This window comes from Carlito syrichta, unplaced genomic scaffold, assembly GCF_000164805.1.
Source record: "Carlito syrichta isolate Samal-C Ts95f unplaced genomic scaffold, Tarsius_syrichta-2.0.1 Scaffold316894, whole genome shotgun sequence".
Classification (NCBI taxonomy): domain Eukaryota; kingdom Metazoa; phylum Chordata; class Mammalia; order Primates; family Tarsiidae; genus Carlito; species Carlito syrichta.
Genome location: NW_007260990.1, coordinates 115,727 through 139,423, shown reverse-complemented (window position 1 = coordinate 139,423; position 23,697 = coordinate 115,727). Strand labels below are relative to the sequence as shown.

Below are 23,697 nucleotides of genomic sequence, written 5' to 3'. Positions count from 1 at the left end.
TGTAGAGATGAGGTCTCGCTGCCCAGGCGGGTCTCGAACCCGCAGGCTCAGGCAATCCACTCACCTCAGCCTCCCAAAGGCACGGGATTACAGGCTGAGCCACCGAGCCCGGCTTGGAGAGACTTCTGACCAGCATTTTAATCTTTTCCAGAATACTGAATCCAAAGAAATCAATGGAATTCATGATGAAAGCAACACTTTTGAATCAAAAGGTAAATATAACCATTATAACTTATGTATATAATGTAGAAAACGTCATAGTGCTCAGGTTCTGCCATTGTAAAAATTAATATCTGGGAGTGAAGGAAAAACTGATCCACTGCAAGTTGAAACGAAAAGGTTAGCACACAGATCCAATTGCAGCCAGGTGGAAGGGCATTCACTTCCAGCTTTGAATAGTTCAGGAACTGCAAACAAAGCTTTGGCAGCATGTTCTAGAGCTATGAATGCCTGTGTGCCTAAGTCAAATAAGAAAGACTGGTTTTCCGGAGGCCGTCAGCTTTCTTGCTATGATATGCTGGCAAAGGAAAGCTTAGTTAAATATGAAACGATGAATGAAGTTTCCTTTTCTCTTTTATTGTTTGAAAGAGACAAGCTTGGAGGCAGTTAGCCTTAATAAGGAAATGCCCATGGCAATTACAGACATTCCTATTTGTAATGAAAAAGAATGGGGGGAGTCTTTAAGGAAATTTTGGAGTTTTCACTTTCTTCCTCCTTCTGCCTATCCAGAAGTAATTTAGCTACCACACATTGTCTGCTATTCTTTGGGTATACAAAATAAGAAAGATCTGGTCTATACGGGCAGGGAAAACACCCAAAGAAGTATAAACTTCTATTGCCATGAAATTAGACTGCCAAGGATGGAACTGGGTTTTCACAGTTTTTTGGTGCCTTTGAATCTGCATTTGCCAGTTTATAATACCATATGTTAAAACCAACCTAAGTTTATAAATTCTCCTTCGCACAATCATTATTTATCTTTGTATTTCATTTCCGATAGTTAGAATTTGATTATATTTTGTTTTGAGTTGCATTCTTTATCAAAGGAGTTTTTAAAACACACATTGCTTATCTTTCTTCATGATGCTAAATTGAAGGCATCCGGTTCCTGCTCTGCCAGTGACTTAGGCAAAGCCAACCGATAAGACATCTAACTCTCTAATGACTATGGGACTGTATGCAGGCCCTGCCATTGGAAGGTTTTGTTTAGATAAGTAAGCACCAGCTTATTTCAAGTAATAACCACACATTTTATGCCATACTCTTATGACAGATCTGTGGGAGAGGTCAGGATGCTTTTCTTTTTTTTCTGACTGAACTTCACTTGCTTCACTTAAAGTTAGTAGCTGCAAGATCTTGAAAACTAGGTCAAAATATTCTAGTCAGAAGAATGTTTTAATTCTGGCATTTGTTTTCATTTGATCTTTCTTTAAGCATCACTTATTTTGTCTTCTTCCCCATTATTTTTCAGTTCTCATTCATCAGTGTTGTAAAAACTGTGTGTTATAGACAGTGTTCCTTTTACTAGACAAGATTATGGATTGATTACCTAAACAAAAAATGCTAATTTCCATTTGCCTAAAGCTGTGGGATCTAGCACAGAAGATGATACTTTGGCTTTCACAGCTGTGAAACTATGATGCTATCTGCTAAAATTTATTAATAAAAATATTGTTTCTTTTACTAATTTAAATGTAGTCTAGCCTACTAAAAATGTGTGTGAATGTGCTTTGAAATAATACGTATCTTCTATGGCTATCAGTTTTGTCATCTTTTAGAATAATATTACTACTGATTGGAAAGGTATATCAAGCATCATTTAATTTACCAGTGGCGAGAAATGAAAATGAATGACACAGTGTTTATGTTTTTTTTTCAACTAGCATCTGAACCCATTTCTTTGAAAAACTTAAAAAGACGATCACAATTTTTTGAACAAGGTAAACCATAAAAGCTAACAATTCATGCACTTTGATGGACTCTTCTCACTCTCCACTTCTCCTTGTGGTTTATGGTGCTGGGCACTGAGTTTCTTTGGTTTGGCTGTCATCATGACCAAGCGATATAACCCATTTCCATTCTTTCCCTAGGGTCATCAGGCTTTTCTTACAGTTCATGGGTCTACCTCTGTGGTAATGGGTCTTTGTGTGTCCTTTGTATACCTATTAAAGTTTCTTTCTTTTTTTTTTTAAACTTTGGAAAAAAAAAACCTGAGATGCTTTTAAACACATACTTCTTTCCACTGGGTAACAGTAAGAAATGAGGATTTTCATTTAAGCCTTACTGCTTCCTACAAATTGCACCGTGTTAGATTACACCAACATACAATTGGCCAAATTTTAAAAACTCTGACCTGTTTTTGGTTGTGAAAAATACTCTTAATAAAGAAGAGTTATTTTTGCTATTGGGATGGTGGCTTTGGAGTGCTGATTTGACTGTTCTGTTGATTTTGAAGTAAATTCAAAGTAAATGCATTCGGTTGCATCCGAGAACAGGTACGTTTGAGACTCTTGTTGGTGTAGTTGAACAGGGCTGCCTCACCATGTCCTGTGCATGTGGCCTCTCTTCCTTTCACGCTCGCCTGATGCTCTGTCTCATGAATGCTGTTCAAGCTCTGTTTTGCTGTGAAGAACTTAAAAGTAATATCCAACATTTGAGATGCAGTGGTCAGAGGAGATTGTGCTATTGCTGTCTAAAATGTTATTGTTTCTTGATTTTAAGGTTATTAAGACATTTACAATCTTGCCTTTTAACACCATACTTACTGGGTTTGTGTATTTTGTTAATCACCTGGTATTCTTCCTTTGGTGAATTAAGGTCTCTTTTTAGTCATAAACAGAAATAGCTTACCAGCTATGCATGTCTTTTTGTGTCAGAATCCTTAGTGTTTTTGATTTATGTTTTTTATTAAACTCCTATTTTTCTATAGCTAGTTAATTGAAGCGATGGGATACTCCTAGCTTAAATTGGCTAAAATGAAGCAATTCTGTTTCTTTCAGTGTTCTAATTTTCTTTCAATTTTCTTCAACAAGCTATTTTAGGAAAGAATATTTTTCTAAATCCCAAGCAGTTTTCTTAAAACAATTATATAAGTGAATAGCATATTTGATAGCTGAGGTTTCAAGAAATTTTTAAAATACTGTATAATAGTGTATTTTCTGAAATTTTACTTTTTAAAGATCATTGAACTATGTATAGATACACACATTGATGTAGGCCTCCTAAAGACAAAAAGAATAAGATGATTCCCAGCGTTTATACATGTAATTTGAAAACCATGTTTCAGATAACAAGAGAGGAGAGGGAAATGTTTTTTGAACATGTTTGTTGTGGTGGCTTGTCTATGGAAGGTGTAGCTCATTAATAAGACTTGAAAAGTGTGACTTGCAGCTATCATATTGTAATTGAATAGTGGCAAGTAAAAACGGGACATGGTAGATGTTATTATGGTAGATGTTGGAATTCCTTTTTTCTTCTATTAGGCTCAACTATGAGATACTACCTAGTTTATTAATAAAAGAACCCTGAAACCTACTTCTTTAGAAATAACCACTGGCCCAACCCTGGTACCTAGAGCTAGGGCTTATTTTGGGCATCCTTGGTATATCTTCTTCCTACAGACTTTGAGTTTGGAAGATGAGTGACAGATGACACTGAGGAGAAAAAGAGATTTTTCTGACTATTATTTAAAAAAACATTATCACTTAACATACTTGCATAGAGACAGCTAATGATTCAATTTTCTGAAAAGAATTACTTACAGCAGTGAAAAGACTTATATTGTATTTCTTTTCTTTCTTGCCCATGTGCTGCAATACAGGAAGCTCCGACTCTGTGGTTCCTGATGTAAGTAGTATTCATTTGTGGTTTTGAATAAGGTGAGCTTGGTGGGATTGAATACAGTAGCACTGCTTACCATGACTTTAAGTTGCATATGAGTTGATCAGCTCGTCATCCTTCCAGATTGAAAAGTCTTATTTTGAAATAAAAAGGCAAATTTCCCTTGGTACAGGTTAACCAATGTGTGATATGAATCATGTATGTGTGCAGAAGTGGTTCAACAGATAACTGGATGAAGTTATGTTGTTCTGTGTTTGCGTTTCTTCTCTGATAACTGGTTAGCTTCCAGTTCCAACCCTCAGTGCCCCGAGTCGCTGGGCGTGGGATCAAGAGGAGGAGCGAAGGCGGCAGGAGAGGTGGCAGAAGGAGCAGGACCGCCTGCTGCAGGTAGCGCAGGGTGGCGTGGACGAATAAGAACCAGGCTGGGTTTCATGACTTTTCTTGAGTCTGTGTCAGCCATTATTAAGAAGCGAATTAAGACAAAACCAAAGCAAAACAAAACCAACAGTCTCATAACTTATCTTTTCATATGTAGCACATTTTGCAGTAAACAATCACTTTTCCATTTTGAAGATTTTCAGAGTCATCCTTTTAAAATCATTACTTATTAACTCCTGTGTATATTTTTGGATACTTACTTACTTAGCAGTGAGAGATGCACAGACTTTGTGAAGACTTAGTTCCCGTGAACCGTTTACTAGGCCCATTGTAGGGTAATTCAACCCCCCTTACAGTTCGCTAGAGGCTTTCATGAAGTACAGCCATGGTCATCAGTGGATATGGGTTTAATACTCACTTTCCTCATGTCTGCATTTTAATTCAATATAAGCTCTTTTCTACTTTAGGGACTGAAATCTGATTGGCTAATTAAAATGAAAGCACTCTCCTTAAAGGTCAGGGTGAAGGTCTAGAGTTTGGTTAAGAATGAAAAAGATTCTTAACATGGAAAGTTAACCTATTGATTGATTTAATACATGCCATATTTTCTTGTAGGAGAAATATCAACGTGAGCAGGAGAAACTGAGGGAAGAGTGGCAAAGGGCCCAACAGGAGGCTGAGAGAGAGAATTCCAAGTACTTGGATGAGGTAGAGTGGCTTCTCAGTTCCCTTCCTCTCTTGACCTTGTTGGAGGGATAAGCCGAGAAGCAGGAGATACCTCATTTCCCCCCACTTTTGGCCAAATGTTCACCTGTGTAGCTCTTTGAAAAGTACAGTGAGCTCTGATTAATGTTTTAACTTTTCCCCTACTTTTTCTTGGGCATCATTAAATAATTGTACTAATGAACTTAAGTGGATCTTCCTCTTCTAAATTACATGTCAATCACTCATGTGACTCATGGTATTTTTATTGATATTGCTTAACATTTTTTTCAGAGTCTCACTCTGTTGCCCAGGCTGGATTACACTGGCACACTCACAGCTACTTCAGCCTCAGCCCACTGTGCTCAGATGATCCTTGCACCTCAGCCTTCCCAAGGAGCTGGAAATGTAGGCATGTGCCACCCCCTCAGCTAATTTTTTGATTTATTGTAGATTCAAGGTCTCGTCAAGTTGTGACTGGTCTTGAACCCCTGGGCTCAGGCAATCCTTTTATCTCCGCTTCCCAAAGTGCTGGGATTATAGGTGTGAGCCACTGTGCCCTACCTTAGCATTTTTTTGAGTGGAGTTCTAGGCCAACTACAATTAGTATCTGAAACTGAATATACATGTCTGTATGCAATTATAGAAATGCACAAATTTAGATGGATTTGTTTTTCTCCCTGGTCACCTAGGAACTGATGGTCCTAAACTCAAACAGTGTTTCTCTGACCACACGGGAGCCTGCTGTTGCCACCTGGGAAACATCCTGGAGTGAAGGGTCCAAGTCTTCTGACAGGGAAGGAACCCGAGCAGGAGAAGAGGAGAGGAGACCCCAGCAAGAAGAAGTTGTTCATGAGGACCAAAGAAAGACACTGCAGGAGGAACTCGTTGAGAGAGAGAGGAAACTGAGGGAGCAACAGTTTCAGGAAGAGCAGGAGCAGAAGCAGTTTCGCTCTGAGGCCGAGGAACAGAAGCAGCTTCAGGACGAGACCGAGGAGCAGAGGAGGCTTCAGGCCGAGGCTGAGGAGCAGAAGCGCCGTGCAGAGGAGAAGAAGCATCAGGCTGAGAGAGAGAGAGAAACCTCTGTCAAATTCTACCAGTATAGGAGGTCTGCCCACAACCATAGGGCTCAGGGGATTTTAGCTGGCTTGGCTTAGCTGTGTCTGTTTCCCACTTCAAAGGCAACTCCTTGCTCTTCCTACTCTCTGCCACCCTTCTCTACACAAGTGAACATAAGCTGCCCAAGGGAACTTTTAAATCCTTAACACAGTCCTGCCCAATACTCTCCAAGTGACTTCCTGTCACGTCAGAACACTGTCCAGAGTTCTTGCCACAGCCTAGAAGGCTGGCATGAGTTAGATGTTGGCCCTTTTTTCTGTCTAGTAATGCCTATCTTCTTCCCCTCACTCAAGCTATTCCAGCCACACTGGCCTCTTTTTTGTTCCTTGAAAATGGCCCAACATACTCTGCTCCTGGACTTTTGCATTTTCTAATATCTTTGCTTGCAGACGTCTTCCACTGATATTTGTATGTCTTGCTTTCTCATTTTCTTCTAATCTCTGCTTTGAGGTTTGGACCACCTTCTTAGACTTCCCAGAATACTTGATATAAAGAAGTACACACCTCTTCCTTACCCTTTCTCTCTGTATACCCTGTGTTACTTATTCATTTGTTTGTTGACCTGTCTGCCCCCAGTAGGATGTAAGTGCAATGAGCTAGTAAGTTTGTTCTGTTTACTTCTATAAACTGATCCTAGAAAATGGTGGGCACTCATGTGGAATGAATGAGTGAATGAATTATTGCAGATGTTTGTTGACAGTAGTAGGTCTGTTTTCTGTACTGATTGATTGAGATACTTCTGTATGGTTAGTTTTTAACCCAGAGACCAGTTGCATAAAGAGATAGAATAACATTATTTTGTTATCCTTTCCTTAGACTTGGGGAAGGTCTTACAGTATTTTGACTGTAACGTCTTTTTCCATCTTTTAGGCCTATTGATTCCTATGATACACCAAAGAGAGAGGAAGAATCTTCAGGTTTGCTTCCTAGTGACAGGTGTGTAGAATATTTCATTGTAATTTAATCCGTAGTAATTGGCTTCAGATAAATATTCCAGGGCTTGCCTAGATGATCTGTAGAACTAGTTTAGCTCTTTGCCATTTGTGGGATGTAAAGAGAACTTGATGGATGATCTTTGTATTAGTTAGCTTTTGCTGTGTAACTGACTCTTCCTAAACTTAGTGATTTAGCTCATGATTTTGTGGGTGAGCATTTTGAGCTGAGCTCACTAGGGTAGTCCATCTGGATGCTCACTCATGTGTCTGCTACCAGCTAACTAGGCAATTCTGCTTTGGGGGCTTGGCTGGCTGTCAGCTGTCAATGAGAGCACTTGGGTCATATGTCATTTAACATACAGCAGCAAGTTGGGTCTCAAGTACGTGGTGGCAGGTATGGAAAAGAGAATGAAGGAGAGGAAACCTGAAAGGCATCCTGGGCTTTACGCTATTGTCAAGTAAAGTCACAGGCCTGCTCAAATTTGTGAATATCTGAAAAGTTATACATGTCTTAACATTTCCTAAAACATTATTGTAATGTTTTAAAGTAATTTTTAAAATGCTTTGCAGTTTTGAAATCACTAAGGGCTTCTAAACAGAGTCTGTCTATAAATATCCAGTTTATGGCCGTTTATGTTTTCAGAGCTGAAATTTCTCCTTTAGGAAGTTTGTCTTATCTATTAGCTACAAATAAATACTTGTATCTGTAGGCATTCAGGATGTCTGAATTGGACTCAGAATAGAAGGGGAAAAGAAAAGAAATAAACAGGTAGTAATAGGCTGACAATAAGCTTATAAAAAATCTAGTGATAGATGACCTTTTTTATAATTTCTTGGGTGACTATAGATCATTAAAATATTTGTCTTTTTTTAGAGGTAGGGATTTATTTATGTATTTTTTAAAAAGCTTTATTTGTATAGCTCATAACCTTAGGGAAAATAATTAAAATTCTGAGAAAGGAAACTTGAGGAATTCTGGAAAATATGAAATACTTCCTGATGGTCCTGATAAAGCATTCCCTAGGGACAGTGAGGAGTGTGGCTAGACATCTGGTAATATAAGTGTTTACTTCTATGTAAATATAAGTGAATTTTTTCACAAATACAGCTCTCTACCAGGTGTGATACATTATTATATATTGTTGCAGTTTATACATATGTACAGGTATACATATGTATGTATGTAGTATAATATTGCATAGTACTTTATAATATTGTGTATTATTATACATTGTTATTGCTATTATTATTTGTGAAGCTCAGTGTGCCTAGTAGAATAAGAATGAGATCAGCATATGCTGATTTATAGACCTTATAGCAATTTTATTGCTATAAAGTCAGGCATCTTTAGAAGGCTATGCAATATCCTTTAGTTCCTTTTTGATAAATTGCTGTGCCAAACTAGTTGGTGGCATCCTAACGCTTAACCTTACATCATCACCCTGGGGCAGTGTGTGGGTGGTGAGGCAGTCTGACTTTAGGTGATCTGATGGCCGATGCTTTGTGAGCCTGGTAAGGTTGAGATATGGACCATAGTCAACACTGGTAGAAATGGATCAGTACATCATAGTCTTAATCATTATGCAAGCTGGAGAAGTATTTTTGCATGTTTATATCTATTTATAGCATTTTACTCTTCTTTGTTTTAGGAGTGTCACTATTTTCTGTTAGACTATACAATATGAAAAATTCCTTGGTTTAAAAACAGATATTGCTTTCCACAAACATATGGAATCAACTTTTTTTAAAAAAGCAGTCTTTTTTCGTGTTTTCACTTCAACATATGAAAGCATGTTATTAATGAGACATATTTAATAGACTGTGTTCTGTGCCTTAGGAATAAATCCATATCTACTACTGAACTGGATAACTGCCCTACAAATAAAAATGGTAAGTATGATTTGGTTTTCCCCAAACTGCTTCAGCGCAATTGCTTATTTGTGCTATCACATGTTATGATAAATATTTTTAAGGTCAAGATATTATCAAGATTACATAATTAAAATATTGAGTATTTTTAGCATCTGCCTATAAAACAAAACAATTCTGTTATGCTCATTTTGGCTTTATTTTATAATGGAACGAGTATTGGGAGATTAAAATGGTTTCTACATCATGAAGAAATCTGGGAATTTGCAAAATGATGCAGCTTTGCATGGTAGACTTCATCTTGCAGCTAAAGAAATGATACAAAAAAAGATTTCTGCTAACTTGAAATTATACCAAAAAATTCAAAACGATAATGACTTCACTAATTTTGCAAACTTGATATTGTTAGTATAAAGTATATTTCTAAAGAATGCATATAACTGAAGCTATGTAATGATTAAGCAATGAGCATCATTTTAAGCAAGGTTCGCATGAATAGGCTGCTGACCCGTTACATGAATGAATGAGGGTCTTGGTTGGGATTGAGGGGTACTGATGCTCCCATCCAAGTGGACAGCCACTCCCCAGCCCCAGTCTATCACTGCCAGGTTGAAGAAGGCAAGTCTCTGATTGCCTACTCTTTCTGTTATAAAAGAAAAGTTTTAAAAAATCTATATTTTTGTGTTATCTTTTACATGCTGGCAAGGATTTTTAAAGAGTTTAAAGTCCTCTGTGAGGAAAGCAGCATGTCTGCGGGCCAGAATGGACTGGTAGCAGCTAGTTTTGTAACCTCTGGTTAAAGCTTGTAGAATTTAGAGTTTCTATTAGGAATTATAGTTCTATGATCATCCCTTTCCCAGAACACATAGGACTTTCCTGGTCTGGTCCTAGGTTGGTTTTCCTGATTATTTGACTGTTTTTTCCCTTATGGAACCCCTTACTGTAGCCACATTTTCCTCTCTCAGTTCCTAACTTCTCACTTACTTTGTAATCTGGGCCCTCTGGTCTTACCTTTCCCTGTTTGTGTCGTTAATTTCTTCTTCCCTAAACTTGCCTTTAGCCAACATTAAAATTATAGTTTAAGTACTTCAGTCCTGGAATATTTTTAACCTGAAGTGATTATATTCTCTCCTGCACATAAACATAAGACCTGTTCATAACAGCAACTGTGATTCTCTGGAGTGATCTTGTTAATATTTGTGGCTTGTGTCATTAATCTGGTTATTTTGTTTGTGAGTTTCCTCCCCTTTAATAGCTAATTGCAGGCTCCTGAAGAGCAAGCAGTGAAAGTTATTAAATACTTGGTTTAAAAACTTGGTTACACCAAGTAGAAAACATTTATGTAAATCTGACCCAATTGATAAGTATTGTATGTGCACAAATGTAAATATTGGTGTGTATGAGAAACTTTTTGCCTTGCTTGTTGCTTACTGAAAGATGAACTATGGGACAAACAATGAATTTTGAAATAATGGCCATAACAGTGAACGTAGAGAAAGAAAAAAAATAAATCCTTGGGTGAAATTTCCTGATCCAAATTAAGATGGGAATGATACTTCAAAGTTTTGGATGCCTTACCCAACTCAGAAAGTAGTCAGCACATCTAAAGAGACAAAGTCCTCAAGATAAAACCTGACTTAATCATCATTAATAAATTCAACATTCAAATTATAGTTCTGTCAGTTTCTTAGAGTAGAAAGAAGTCTGATAGCATTTATGGGTTATTATTTGGATTGCTTTGATATTTTTCCTGTTCACAAAAGCCATTTCAATGATTGAAGATGTTCTCATTCTTGCAATTGTGATTATCACTTATAATGTACGTGCTTGGGTCATGTCAGCTAGCAACGCATGCATTTATATCTTATCTCTCTCCCCAGGGGAAGTGTAAGTATTTTAAAACTCCCTGTTTCCTTGCAGATTTGCTACAGCAAGCATTTGAGCCTGTGCTTGATTGATTTAACTTAGGAAGGGGAGAGTGGAAGAAAAACTATTTTTAGATGAGCATTTTGTAACTAAATAATACTGAAACCAGTACTGATTGTTTCCTTCTTAGTTTTCCTTATTGTGTTCTGTGGTGTGGCTCTGATCATGGGACTGAAATTGCCAGGAGTAAGAGACAGTTACTTTGTGTTCTCATGCAGTAGCCTCACTGAGGATTGACGATCTTAGCACATGTGCACAGTGTCACATTTTAAGCATGCTGCATTTGCTGATTTATCCACTATGATTTTTTTTTTTTTTTTACGGTACCAATCCTAAAGCTTTTGATGTGTTTTAAATTTAGAAAGCAGAAAATACTTAGACCAAATTGGAAGCACTGCCTCTTCACCGAGGAGCTCCAAGAAGGAACAAGTACCATCAGAAGCAGAGTTGGAGAGACAGCAAATCCTTCTGGAAATGAGGAAGAGAACATCCCTTCACAATGACAACAGCTGGATCCGACAGCGCAGTTCCAGTGTCAATAAAGAGCCTATTTGTCTACCTGGGATCATGAGAAGGTGTGAGACATCTTAGGAAATATTTTCACATCTTCACTTTACTAGTAAATATTTAATTTGTAGACATGCTTGTGCTTTGAACAGAAGAAAGAAAGAATAGTAGAACAAACATCATCCAGTGTTAAAATGGGTTAAACTTAGTATTGACAATTGTATATGGAAATAGGAATTCTTGTTGCCAGTTGGTTGGACCACTTTTCCAGTGTGTATTAAGCAAAAATGTATACATCTATACCCTCTGAACAATTTAGTTCCTAGCACTCTATCTTCTTATTTGGATAAGGATGCAAAGGTATATCCAAGGATTTCCACTTAAACATGATTGGCAATGGTAAAAGAAGAGAAAATCACAATATCTACTAGTAAGAGGGTACTTAATAGTTACCCAATAAATAGTGGTGTACTGATAAGATAGAATACTACACAACCATTGAAGAATGAAAGAGATAATGCTGTATAATATGTTACCGCAAAACTTAGTGGGTTAAAATAACAATTAATTTCTCACAGTTCTGGGGATTGACTGGGCAGTTCTTTGCATGATGTTGACTGGCACAGTTGAGCAGCTATAGTCATTTAGGGCAGGAGTTGGCAATTTTTTAAAATATGAAGGACCAGATAGTAAATAATTTAGGTTTTGTAGGCCATATGGATCTTTATCACATTTTTTTTTTTTAACGACTCTTTGGAAATGTAAAAAATATTCTTAGCTCATAAGCTATATATATCCTGGACGTGACCTGTAATTTGCTGGCCCCTGATACAGAGGCTTCATTGAGAGCTCAGCTGGAGCCATTAGTTGGGAGCTGAGGGCCCCTCCACATAGCTACTTGGGCTGCCTCATGGCATGGGACCCAGATTCAAAGGGGGAGAGACTTGCAAGAGGATAATTCCTAATAAGCTAGTGCTTATCACCATGTACTTCATGTTTGCTGATGTCTCACTGGCCAAATTAGTAATGTTGCCAAGCCCTGAGTCAGTGAGACCACACAGGGGCATGGATACCAGAAGGCATGCTTCAGTGGGGGCCACTGAAGTGCAGTCTATCGTATGAACAGACATTGAGGATAGTTATAATATATATAAATGGCAAGTTATTGAAGATAGTGCTGTGGAATAATACATTTGTTTAAGACTGGTAAACATATAAACACAGTGCATATATGTATAGACAGGTTTATACTTATGTAAATCTATGTATATGTAAACATGCTTGCATATGTGATCAAAATTCACAGTGATTACCTCTGATGTTTAGGGCAGGTAAGTTGTGACAAGGAGGAACTTTTACCCTCCCTCAGATACCATCCTATAAAGTTTTAAAGGCAATAAAATCAATACTGACCAGGTAGAAAAGCATTCATAATTTTGAGTTAATTTATGTAGATATGTTCTAATGTATGACTTTAAGAGAGATTTTCAAACATTGTATTTAAATTCTGTTGTGAGCTAAATCCTATTTTAAATGCATATCCAATTTAAAGAAGTGGCTGATGAATGCTCCTATAATGGATACATTAAATGGTTTTTAATCTTAGGGGTTTGAGTGGTACATGAATGAGGGCTTTCCAGGAGCCATGGCCTGGGTTGCTTTAGAATCAGGGGACTTTGTTTTGAAAGCCAGTTCCACCTCTGACAGGCTCTTACATGAACAAGACCACTTTTTTGAGATAAAAAAAAAAAAATCTTAGTGTAATAAAGATGAAGTAAGTTTCATATTTTTGTGAAAATGTCTAGTCTATTACCTGTCGTATTTAAGTGCTTAAAATGTATTTTTGGTTGAATTTTAAGACAGACTTTGGTGTGTCTAAACTGTTTAAGATTTAAAGATAAATATCTGTCTTCTTAGCCTTAGTACAATATTAGCTTTTATTTTTTATTTTTATTTTTTAGTATTTTTCTTTCCAGTTTAGTTGGTATTTATTCTTTTGCCTAAGCACCAAGTGATTAAAAATAAAAATAAAGTTGACTGATATGTAAAACATCATGATGCCTCTGAAGATGAAAGCAACTTGTTAAAGGTAATTTTACTGTTGGTCCTGCACTATCAATGGTTCAACCTATGGTTTTTTGACTTTATGATGGTGTGAAAGTGATAAGCATTCAGTAGAAACCATACCACAAGTACTCATAGATCATTCTGTTGTTCACTTTCACCAGAATATTCAAAAATTACATAAGATTTTAAAGTCTTTATTATCAAATGGGCTTTGTGTTTGATGATTTTGCCCAACTGTAGACTAATGGAAGTGTTCTGAGCATGTTTAAGGTAGGCTAGGCCAAGCTGTGATGATTGGTAGATTAGGCAAGTTCCATACATTCTGACTTAATGATATTTTAAACTTGAGATGAATATGTTGGGACATAACCCCATCATAAATGAAAGAGCATCTGTATATATAACTGGACTTCTTAGAGTAATACCTGTGTGAAAAATAGGTAAAATGGATATTTTAATGACTGTAATGACAAATTAAATAGATTTCCAGTTGAACATACCACTTTATGTTGATGAGTCCTTTTTGTGTTTCAGAGGTGAATCTTTAGATAACCTGGACTCCCCACGATCCAGTTCTTGGAGACAGTCCCCTTGGCTCAATCAGCCTACAGGTTTCTATGCTTCTTCCTCCGTTCAAGACTTCAGTCGCCCACCACCTCAGCTGGTGTCCACGTCAAACCGTGCCTACATGCGGAACCCCTCCTCCAGTGTGCCCCAGCCTTCAGCTGGCCCTGTGAAGACAGCTGCCACAGGTGTGACCACTGCACGGTCCCCCACCCCGAGAAGCCATTCCCCTTCTGCTTCACAGTCAGGCTCTCAGCTACGCAACAGGTGAGTCCTTCCTGTTTCTTCTTTCCTTCTCCTACTCTCAAATATTTTGTCATTGAAATTTCCCTCAAATCTCGTCCAAGCTTTCCAAAGAAAAAGAAAAACAAGTCCTTTGGAATGTGTCAAATTCAGTGTTCTTTTATGAAATCATTTAAGAAGGCTTTCTTAATAGTGTTCCATGCAATTCGAACCAAATAGCATTTCTAGATGCCTTGTGAGGCCGTTGGACACCTTGAGGACATCTACTTGTTGCCGCTGTCTCGTTTGCCTGTGCTGTGGTCACTGTCTTAGATGTAAGATGCACCTGAATAGTTCTCCGTGTGGAGTTGGAGAAACACACAGTAGCTCATGAATACTCCTCAGATTTCGGGTGAAAGCAGTATTATAAAGTATCTGCTTTCATTACACCAAAGTACTAAAGTACTATTTTCATGACACTGTAATTCAAACTCACTTTATATGAACTACTTAGTTAAGAAAAGAAAAGAAAGCATTACAATGCAGCTCGACAGTCTGGGGAACTTTTTAACTGGCTAGATTAAAGGAATGTTAATTAGGTTAGAGCTTGCTTTTGGGGTTTTTAATGGCCAAATCATTACTTGGCTGTTCTAGTTGGCCAACTTTTTGTTCAGTTGTATTTTGTAGGTCACGTGACACAGGAAGTGTGTAAGTTATGATAGGGTCTTAACTAGAAACTGTTTTTTGATATGGAGTGAAGCTCAGATATCTGCTTTGGTTGGGTTTTTAGATCAGCATTGCTTCTCCACAGATCTTTTATGTTTCACAGAAATACATGCAACAGCACAAGGGAGTGCTGGCATTTACTACTTTTCATTGCAAACAGTATATGTAAAATGGATATTTTAATGACTGTAATGACAAATTAAATAGATTTCCACATTGATTAATGCTGGAATTTTTGTTTGACTATCAAATAAGAGGTTTGGATAAGAAAACATGTTTTATATTGATCCAAAATGATGTTACAGGTACCAGAATCTACAAAGTGGGTATCAGAGAGTTTGAATTGAGAGAAGGGGGGCACAATTTAAGGTAAATTTATGGGGTAAGGAGATGAAGTCTATGGAGTGGGAAGAAGGAAGAGGAGAGAGTACCCATTTACTTCCTGAGAGCCCCACTCTACGAGAGCAGGGAGTAGAGGGACAGGCTGTGGGCTTCTCTGCCCTAAGAAGGTTTTAATGTAGGAAGTGGCCCTTTAAATATCAGATACTTGGCAGCCATGCACTGTTCTGTGCCACTAAAGTGTTGTGTTTCTGCTGTAGGATTACAAAGGTAAGGAAGAAGGGGTACCATCTTGCCACAGGAAAGGAGCTAAGACCTGTGTCCCAAAGTAAAGGAAAAACCTTCCTTCCCCGTGTAAATGGTAACTGTCAGGCACTTTTCATTTCCTTTGGCAATCATAAAAGCCAGAGACACATTGGAAAGTGCTGACACTTCTGTTTAACTAGAAAACTGGGTAACTGAGAAAGGGGGTAAAAAATAAGGCTGAGAAGGTAGGTTGTAGGGAATTTACAGTGCCCCTAGAAGGAAGTTGAGGCTTCTCTTAGCATTCTGGGTGGTGGGATCATATGATTAGAGTTGTGTGCTTTGGTAGGCTTAACTGGCAAGAAGATGTAGGTGGATTAGATGGGGGGAGACTATTGCTGAGTGCAGGTGTGATCTAAGGTGGAAAGCATGGAGTACAGGATGGACTCATTACAGCAAAATTGGTCATTTACATGAATAGGTGCCAAGGGTCACAGAGCTGCCATGGAGATCATTCCAGGTTATAGTGTAATCAAGGTATGCTTTAGTTGCCTGGTAAATGTTGTCCTCCCACAGATACACATCTAGAGCCTTTCTGAAATCGTTATTAATGCTAATACCAGAGCATGATTTTAAAAAATAAGAACCTTGAGCTACACAGGTGAAAGCCTCCATTCCATTCTCGTTCTGCGTCTAGGTCAGTCAGTGGGAAGCGCATGTGCTCCTACTGTAATAACATTCTGGGCAAAGGAGCTGCCATGGTCATCGAGTCCCTGGGTCTTTGTTATCATTTACATTGTTTTAAGGTGAGACTGAGACAAACAGCTTGCAGACTTGCAAAGCTTTGCTTGGTGCGCGCATGGCTTCTGTGAGCTGCTGGGTGTGGATGTACCACTAACAAACTAGGCGCTGTGTTCATTAGTCTGTGCTGCATTTGAATCACAAATCGCTTGCTGCTGCTTAGTTCTCAAATCTTGAACCTTGTTTTAAGAATTAAATCTGGAAAAAGTAAGCATTTCTTATCTACTATGTTAGGATGCTATGAATTTACAGTCTTAAATGCTTTCTCTAAGGTGCTGTCAGAGGCATACTTGAAATATAATTTACCAACAACTCACCAGTGTTGTTTAGGGCATGGACCAGCACATGCAATTATCACAGTGTCTGAAAGCCTAGCGTTTAACAGGGACACTATGGAAGGAAAAACACTGTAGATATTTTTATAATTGCACAGCCTGCTTAAACCTGATAGATTTTTGCACATAAGAGGGAACTGACGCTGTAATAGCTCAGTTTTGCAGTATCTGTCTCTAGAGACACATCTGTTAGATTCTTGAACTTACATTGGGCTAGAGAAAGGTTCGAGTTGTTGATGCTGGAGTCCTGCAGACCACAACTTGTTTAAGCTTGTACATTGCTGGCTTGGGCTGTTCCTGGGCAGAGCAGAATGAGTCAAGATAATTAGAGTTTGGGCACGTGGAACTGATATATCCAGCCTTGAAGTGAGGCACCGCATGGGAACACTTGCCAAGCTAGTGCAGCGGGGGTGCTGGGAGAGGCCCATCCCAGAGCAGAGGGCCAGAAACCCAGTCTTCATTCATTCACCTGGCCTGCTCTTTCATGTGGGGCCTTACCCTGCCCTTCCCTGGGAAGAAGGAAAACTAAATTTCTTTAAACCAATTAGCAATTTTTTCTTACTTTTTGGAGATGTGTTTAGACTGATCATCTTGGCTCTTGATATTTGCTTTATGAATTCTTTAATGTCTTATCTGGTGGGCTTGATTTTAATCACTAATCATCTTTTGGCCTTTTTTTTTTTTTTTCCAATCTTTGCTGAAATGTATCTAAAAACTTAGAAGCTACATTCTGCTCATTTATTTTTCTTCTCCCTGGGAGCACCCCGAGTTTTCTTGAGCTGACTGATTAGGGATGTTCTTCTTTTGTCCCCTAGTGTGTGGCCTGTGAGTGTGACCTCGGAGGCTCCTCCTCAGGAGCCGAAGTCAGGATCAGAAACCACCAACTGTACTGCAACGACTGCTATCTCAGATTCAAATGTAAGAGAACAAATCAGAGAGAAAATTTCTTGTCTTTTAAGGAGACCTCGCGTTCCCATGCATTTTCCTGAACCTCCAGCCAGTGCCCCCTCAAGTCCGCTGCCTTAGGATTCTAAGTTTTAGGAATCTTAGTGTGTCCCCATTAAAGAGCGTATATAGTGAATGGGTCACTGCCCAGGATTTTAGCTACACAGGATGGATTGTGGGGCTAAGGAATTAGAGAAGAGCATGTGTCCAAAAGTCAGGAAGCTGTCTTCTGTTGTCTGCTCAGGGTCTGCAGAAACCTCTAATGACTCGAGAAAAAGAATAGACAAACCCAAACAGACAGTTAAGTGAATCTTCTGTGTAGGCTGTAATCTGTTTCTGTACTAATGATTGGTTTCTCACCAGCAACTTATTTCTAGTATTTATTAATGGACTTTAATTATGTGATTTAGAATATGACCAACTTCAAGTAATAGTGAATTTCATTTTATGCTAATGTCAATATATAATCACATAAATATTTGCGATATTTTTAAAAGATTATGAATTCTGATTAATATGGTGTTTAATTTTTGAAAAAATTGAGTTTTTCAAAAACTTCATATGCTGCTTCACGTCTAAGTATGTATTTGTGTTGTAAAAGGTAGGACAGCACAATTAGGTTGTATATTGTTTAGAGATAAAGCAAGACAACTGTTACTGCTATTTATATTTTGAACCTTGATGCTGGTAACGTCTATTTCTTCCTTATTGTGAAAGGGTGTTACAAGTGGTATCAGCAAAACCATTTGCTTTTGAACTCTGAGGTATTTATTTGGCCCCTATGTGAAGAGTGCTTTGAAAATGGCTTAAGCCCAGTCAACTCTCTCTTATCTGTCCATGGGCTCTGAGCCTTCTGACTGCAGCTGTCCAGTCCTTTCCTGGATGCTGATGCTGAGGTTGGAGAAAGTCAAGGCTGGGCATGTACGGGGGGAGTGTGTGTATCTGTGTGCGCCTTTCTCTCTCTAATCAAATTCCAAAGCCAAATAGAAATGATTTTTTGAATCATTATTGTAAAACTGCCCATGCCTTTTCTCTCCTCCAATACAAATAATAGAGAGTTGAGTGTAACTTTTTGCTATATCAACAAGCTAATTTTTACTCCATTTTTACAAATAAAGAATTCTAGAGCCCAGAGGCTGTGACTTGCCGAGCTTTTCTCCTAAGAGTGAGTGACAGGTTACTCTTTCTACCTCATCTGAGTGATGACGGCTATGTATCCCAGGTGGCAATATTCACATGTTTTGGAATCTAAGCCCTTTTCTTTCTTCTCTCCTTGCCTGATCAGCTGGACGGCCAACCGCCATGTGATGTAAACCTCCATGCGAAAGCACTGTTGCAGATAGAAGAAGAGGTGGTTGCTGCTGATGTAGATCTATAAATATGTGTTGTATGTCTTTTTTGCTCTTTTATAAAGAAATAACCTTTTTTTTTTTGCCTCTTTAGATTACATAGGAATAGTCTTGGTAGAACCTGTATTTTTGTTGTGTATTTATGAGAAGGTAATTATGTATGGGGAGAAGTGCAGTATTTACTTCAGCATCTTAAAAGCACAAGGAAAAAACAAGAACTTATTAAATATGTTTGAGGCTGAAAATAATCTAGTTTGACTTTCCAGTGGTGTTTTGAAGACAATATTTTATTGTTTTTTTAAATTAAACATTATTGAAATAGTTAATATAAATATGTAATTGCATTTGCTCTGTTTATTGTAATGTATACTAAATTAATGCAGAACCATATGGAAAATTTCATTCAAATTCATCCCCATATTTGCTTTCTGTATCCTTCTTTCTGCCTATGGAATACAATTTAAAAATTCAGTTTATGAAACATTGTATTTGCTTGATAAAGGGGCTCTATTTTCTTTATCAGAATTGTTGTGAAGCAATTTTCAATAGAAAGCTGCTTATTTTCATTAATGAAAAATAATCATGGTTTGTATACCTGAAGTTTTCTCTAGAAACTAGTGAGTCATTCTGTTCATTTGCATTTGTAAATAAACTTGCTGATGCATTTAAGTTGTGGTTCTTGTGTGTGCATGTTTATCTTTAGGCCTTTTACTTATACTTACATATGTGTCCTTTTTTGATATTATGTTTTATGTAGCAGGCTTACTAAGGTATAATTGACATAATAAACTGCACCTATTTAAAGTGTACAATTTGACAAATCTTGACATATAAACCTGTGAAACTATACCACAATCTTGTTGTTTTGACTGAAAAATGTTGTGAAGAACTTTATTTTTGATAGTTATGTTTTGAATATAATACAATTTTTATGGTAAGAGGGATGTTTTGAATATAATACAATTTTTATAGTAAGAGGGATTTGAGTGGCTTGGATCGGCTGAATAAAGTATTTTCTTTTGCTGCCTCAGTGGTAAAAGAAGCAAATAACTGTGTTTAGAAAACCTATAGGGACAACCCCTTCAGGTCCCCTCCCACCGTGGAAGCTTCTCTGTCCTCTCAATAAATCCTGCTTACTCAAAAAAAAAAAAAAAAAAATCTATAAAACAAAAAAATGTACTCTAATGTTTCAGAAATCTGGAATGGGAATGCAAGAACACAAAACTTCAGCATACTTTGAGCAAAAATATGAACTTGTTGAATCTTTTGTAATAACATAAGTGGAGTGAATAATGCTAGGAAATGAGAACTGTATTGGGATAGGTTTAAAATATATAGTTAGATGTTCATATGGGAGAAAATGAAAAATTATGTATAATTTAGTATATATTCTTTTTTCTGATTATTAAAGTAATATGTGTTTATTGAGGATGACTTGTCAAATATACCAAAGCATATATATATATAAAGAGAATATAATTCTCAGTCCCAAACTCCAAAGGCAAGAGCCCTGTTTGAACTCATTCTGCATATAGTTATTTACTCTTTGTTTTTAGTTAACATTGGATTGTGAATTTATCCATGTCTTAAAATTATTATTTTTTAAGAGACAGAGTCTTGCTCTTTTATGCAGGCTGCAGTGTGATCATAGCTCATGGCAGCCTCGAACACCTGGTATAGGTATCTTCCTGTCTCAACTTCCCAAGTAGCTAGGACTACAGGCATGCGCCACCATGCCAGGCTAATTTTTTTTTTTTTTTAGTTGGAATCTCACTCTGTCACCCAGGATGGAATGCAGTGGCACACTCAGAGCTACTGCAGCCTTGACCTGCTGGGCTCGTGTGATTCTTCCATCTCAGCCTTCCAAGTAGCTGGAACTACAGGCAAGCACTACCATGCCCGGCTAATTTTTTTGTTTATTGTAGAGATGAGGTCTCACCAAATTACCCAGACTGGTCTTGAACCCGTGGGCACAGGCAATCCTCTCACCTTGGCCTCCCAAAGTGCTGGGATTATAGGCATAAGCCATTGTGCCCAGCCTCAGGCTAATTTTTTTAATTTTATTTTTTGTGGAAATGGAATTTCACTATGTTGTCTAGGCTGGTCTGAAACTCCTGGCCTCAAGCAATTCTCTTTTTTCAGTCTCCTAAAGCACTGGGATTACAGGTGTGAGACACTGTGCCAGCCTGTTAAAGTTATGTTTGTTTATCCTTTTTAATGATTGCATAGTGCTCCATTGTTTGGCTCTGGTAATAATCAGCTGATCATTCTATTGTGTACTTTTCAGTTGTTTCTAATATCTAAAATTTTAACATTTATTTTTGTAAATTCTATTATGTACTCTATGAGCATATCTTTATTATTTTTATAGACATGAGATTATGGCTCAGATTATGCATTTTAAGGTTCTCATGATACATGGTGCCAAAGTGTTTTCTGGAAATGTGCTACCAGCTTAGACTTCAACAAGCAGTACATGGGCTCGTCCACTTCATTGCATGTTCCTGAAGGTGAATTTCTGTTGCCTTGTTTTCTGCCTGACAAAGAGTAGCCCTCAACATGCAGTGGTGGAGTAAATGCATGAATGAACCACTACTTCATTTCTGCCCTATTTATTCTGCTTGTTACTGCCCCCAGTACATGCTTTAATTCTTGAGTCATCTTTTTGGTTTTCTTACCCAACATCTTTTCTGATCTTTACTCCTTTTCATCTAAGTCTTTTGTCTTTTCATCTTAACCTGTTGGTTTTTCTTCTCTCTAGTTTTCTTATGACAATTTTCCTCTTGTTTCTTACTTTACCTTACTTCAGTGATAACATTTTTGTTACTCAAATTACAAGTAAGATATCCAGAGATATTTTCTTCTAGGATACTGATTCTACATTTGTGTAAGCCTATGGGTATTTGTTAGTTCATCCAGAAACGAGAAGATCAATCATTCGACACATTTTTAAAATTCAAACTATGTATCAGGCAATGCTTTAGGCACTGTGAATACAGCAAGAATAAACACTTTGCTCTGACTGTGCTTATTTTTCTAGGTAAGGGAAATGATAGAGCAAGTCACAAAAATTGAGCATGCAGATTGTGATAAAGGCAATAAAGAAGAAATACTCAGGGTAAGGAGGATGGGGAAAAGGGGCAAGAAATGGGAGTTTGACAGTCCTCTTTCCTGTGGATTGTCAGAGACAGACTCTTTAACATTTGGGCCAAACTCTGAAGGAATAAGGATGGAAAACATACAGATACTTGAAGGAAAGACCTTCTAGACATAGGGAACAGAGAGAGCCAAAGTCTTGAGGAAGGAGAATATTTGTTGTGTTCAGAGCAACCATGTGGTTGGAGTGGAGCAAGTGAGGAGGATTGTAGGAGATGTGAGGAGGGTCAGGTCAGCAATCATTCCAGGACATTGGCTCTTACTCTGAAAGGAAGACACTGGCGAGTTTTGGGCAAAGAAATGAAAGGAACTTTTTTTTAAATAAATTTTTTATTTTAAATATGTGGAGTACAATTCAGGGTTAGGTATACAAATGTTTATTATGCAGGTACCCTTGTTGATAGGTGTGCCCCCCCTCCCCTAGCAGTTTTCCACTACTGCCACTTCCACCCCCACCCTCCCCTTGCAGTTTCTCGCTACTGCCAATCCCTTATAGTATTATGATAGATGTTCAAGTTCCGCTTATGAGTGAGAACATGTGATACTTGGTTCTTTGTTTCTGTGATAGATCACTCAGTATTACAGCCTCTGAGTCCATCCAAGTTGCTGCAAAATTAATAGTTTTGACCTTTATGGCTGTGTAATAGTCTATCATGTATATAAATGACATTTTTAAATCCAGTCCTCTTTTGATGAGCAGCACAGTTGGTTCCATGTTTTTGCTGTTGTGACCAATGCTGCAATAAACATATGTGTACAGGTATCTTTTTCATAGAGTGATTTGAGTTCCTCTGGGTATATTCCCAGTATGGGAATTGTGGGGTCGTACGGGAGGTTGATTTTTAGAACTTTTAGGAATTTCCGCACTGTTTTCCACAGAAGCTATACTTGCTTGCACTCCCACCAACAGTGTGGAAGTGTTCCCTTTTCGCCATATCCTCTCCAGCATCTGTTGTTTTTTGAGTTATTGATGATAGCCATCCTATGGGGGGCCAGCCCCCCAAAAGAGATTTAGAAGGTCCCTGGAAGGTGGGGCAGCGTCGGCGAATATTCTGGAGAAATAAGGAGAAAGAAAGAGACTGGACTCTGTCTAGTGCAGAAGCTGATTCTGTAGTAGGGATAGATATTAAAAGAAAGAAAGATGGAGGGATAGATATAAAGAGGAAGAAAGAGAAAGAAAGAAAGTGGACAACTGTTCAGTGAAATGAGCAGAAGCCGTTTATCGGGACCAACCGTGAGTCTTTTATCCCAAATTTTCATATGTTAAATCACAAGACTTTCATGTGAACACAAGGCCAGGTGGATGAGGCACATCCCCCCCCACCAGGTGTTTTCTTAAGCATGAGGAAGGACAATCCCAATAAAATCACAAGACTATTACGTGAACACAAAGCCAGGTGGATGAGGGGCGTCCCCCACCCACCAGGCGTTTTCCCAAGCATGAGGAAGGACAATCCCAAAATTATCTTACTGTTCCTCATGCTTGGTTTATATTCCTCAAAAGCAATATTACAATTCTAACATTATAAAATCCTAATAATCGATAACTTCTAAAACTTATACATACCCAGCACCTAATAATTGACTAAAATCCTAATACCTTTCTATTCTGTGTTAACTTTACCTGTACTATAAAAAACTCTTAATTATAGCTCAAACCAGTTCCTAAAGAAT

At 37.9% G+C, this 23,697-nt stretch overlaps 1 protein-coding gene across 3 annotated transcripts in view; it reads left to right on the top strand.

Moving 5' to 3' along the window:
- The window catches only part of LMO7 (LIM domain 7), a 127,017-nt gene extending 107,481 nt beyond the window's left edge, over window positions 1-19,536 (top strand). For 2 of the 3 annotated variants that reach the window (XM_021707375.1, XM_021707374.1), the window contains 14 exons: window positions 152-212; window positions 1,884-1,940; window positions 3,821-3,846; window positions 4,123-4,227; window positions 4,834-4,926; window positions 5,613-5,866; window positions 5,927-6,028; window positions 6,910-6,975; window positions 8,812-8,868; window positions 11,135-11,344; window positions 13,878-14,174; window positions 16,135-16,243; window positions 17,389-17,491; window positions 18,804-19,536. In XM_021707375.1, the coding sequence (XP_021563050.1) occupies window positions 152-212; window positions 1,884-1,940; window positions 3,821-3,846; window positions 4,123-4,227; window positions 4,834-4,926; window positions 5,613-5,866; window positions 5,927-6,028; window positions 6,910-6,975; window positions 8,812-8,868; window positions 11,135-11,344; window positions 13,878-14,174; window positions 16,135-16,243; window positions 17,389-17,491; window positions 18,804-18,826 (1,563 nt within the window). In that variant the 3' untranslated portion in view covers window positions 18,827-19,536. Of the gene's footprint in view, window positions 1-151; window positions 213-1,883; window positions 1,941-3,820; window positions 3,847-4,122; window positions 4,228-4,833; window positions 4,927-5,612; window positions 6,029-6,909; window positions 6,976-8,811; window positions 8,869-11,134; window positions 11,345-13,877; window positions 14,175-16,134; window positions 16,244-17,388; window positions 17,492-18,803 lie in introns of all 3 variants that reach the window. The other variant, XM_021707373.1, reaches the window with a different exon arrangement.
- The last annotated feature ends 4,161 nt before the right edge of the window (window positions 19,537-23,697 follow it).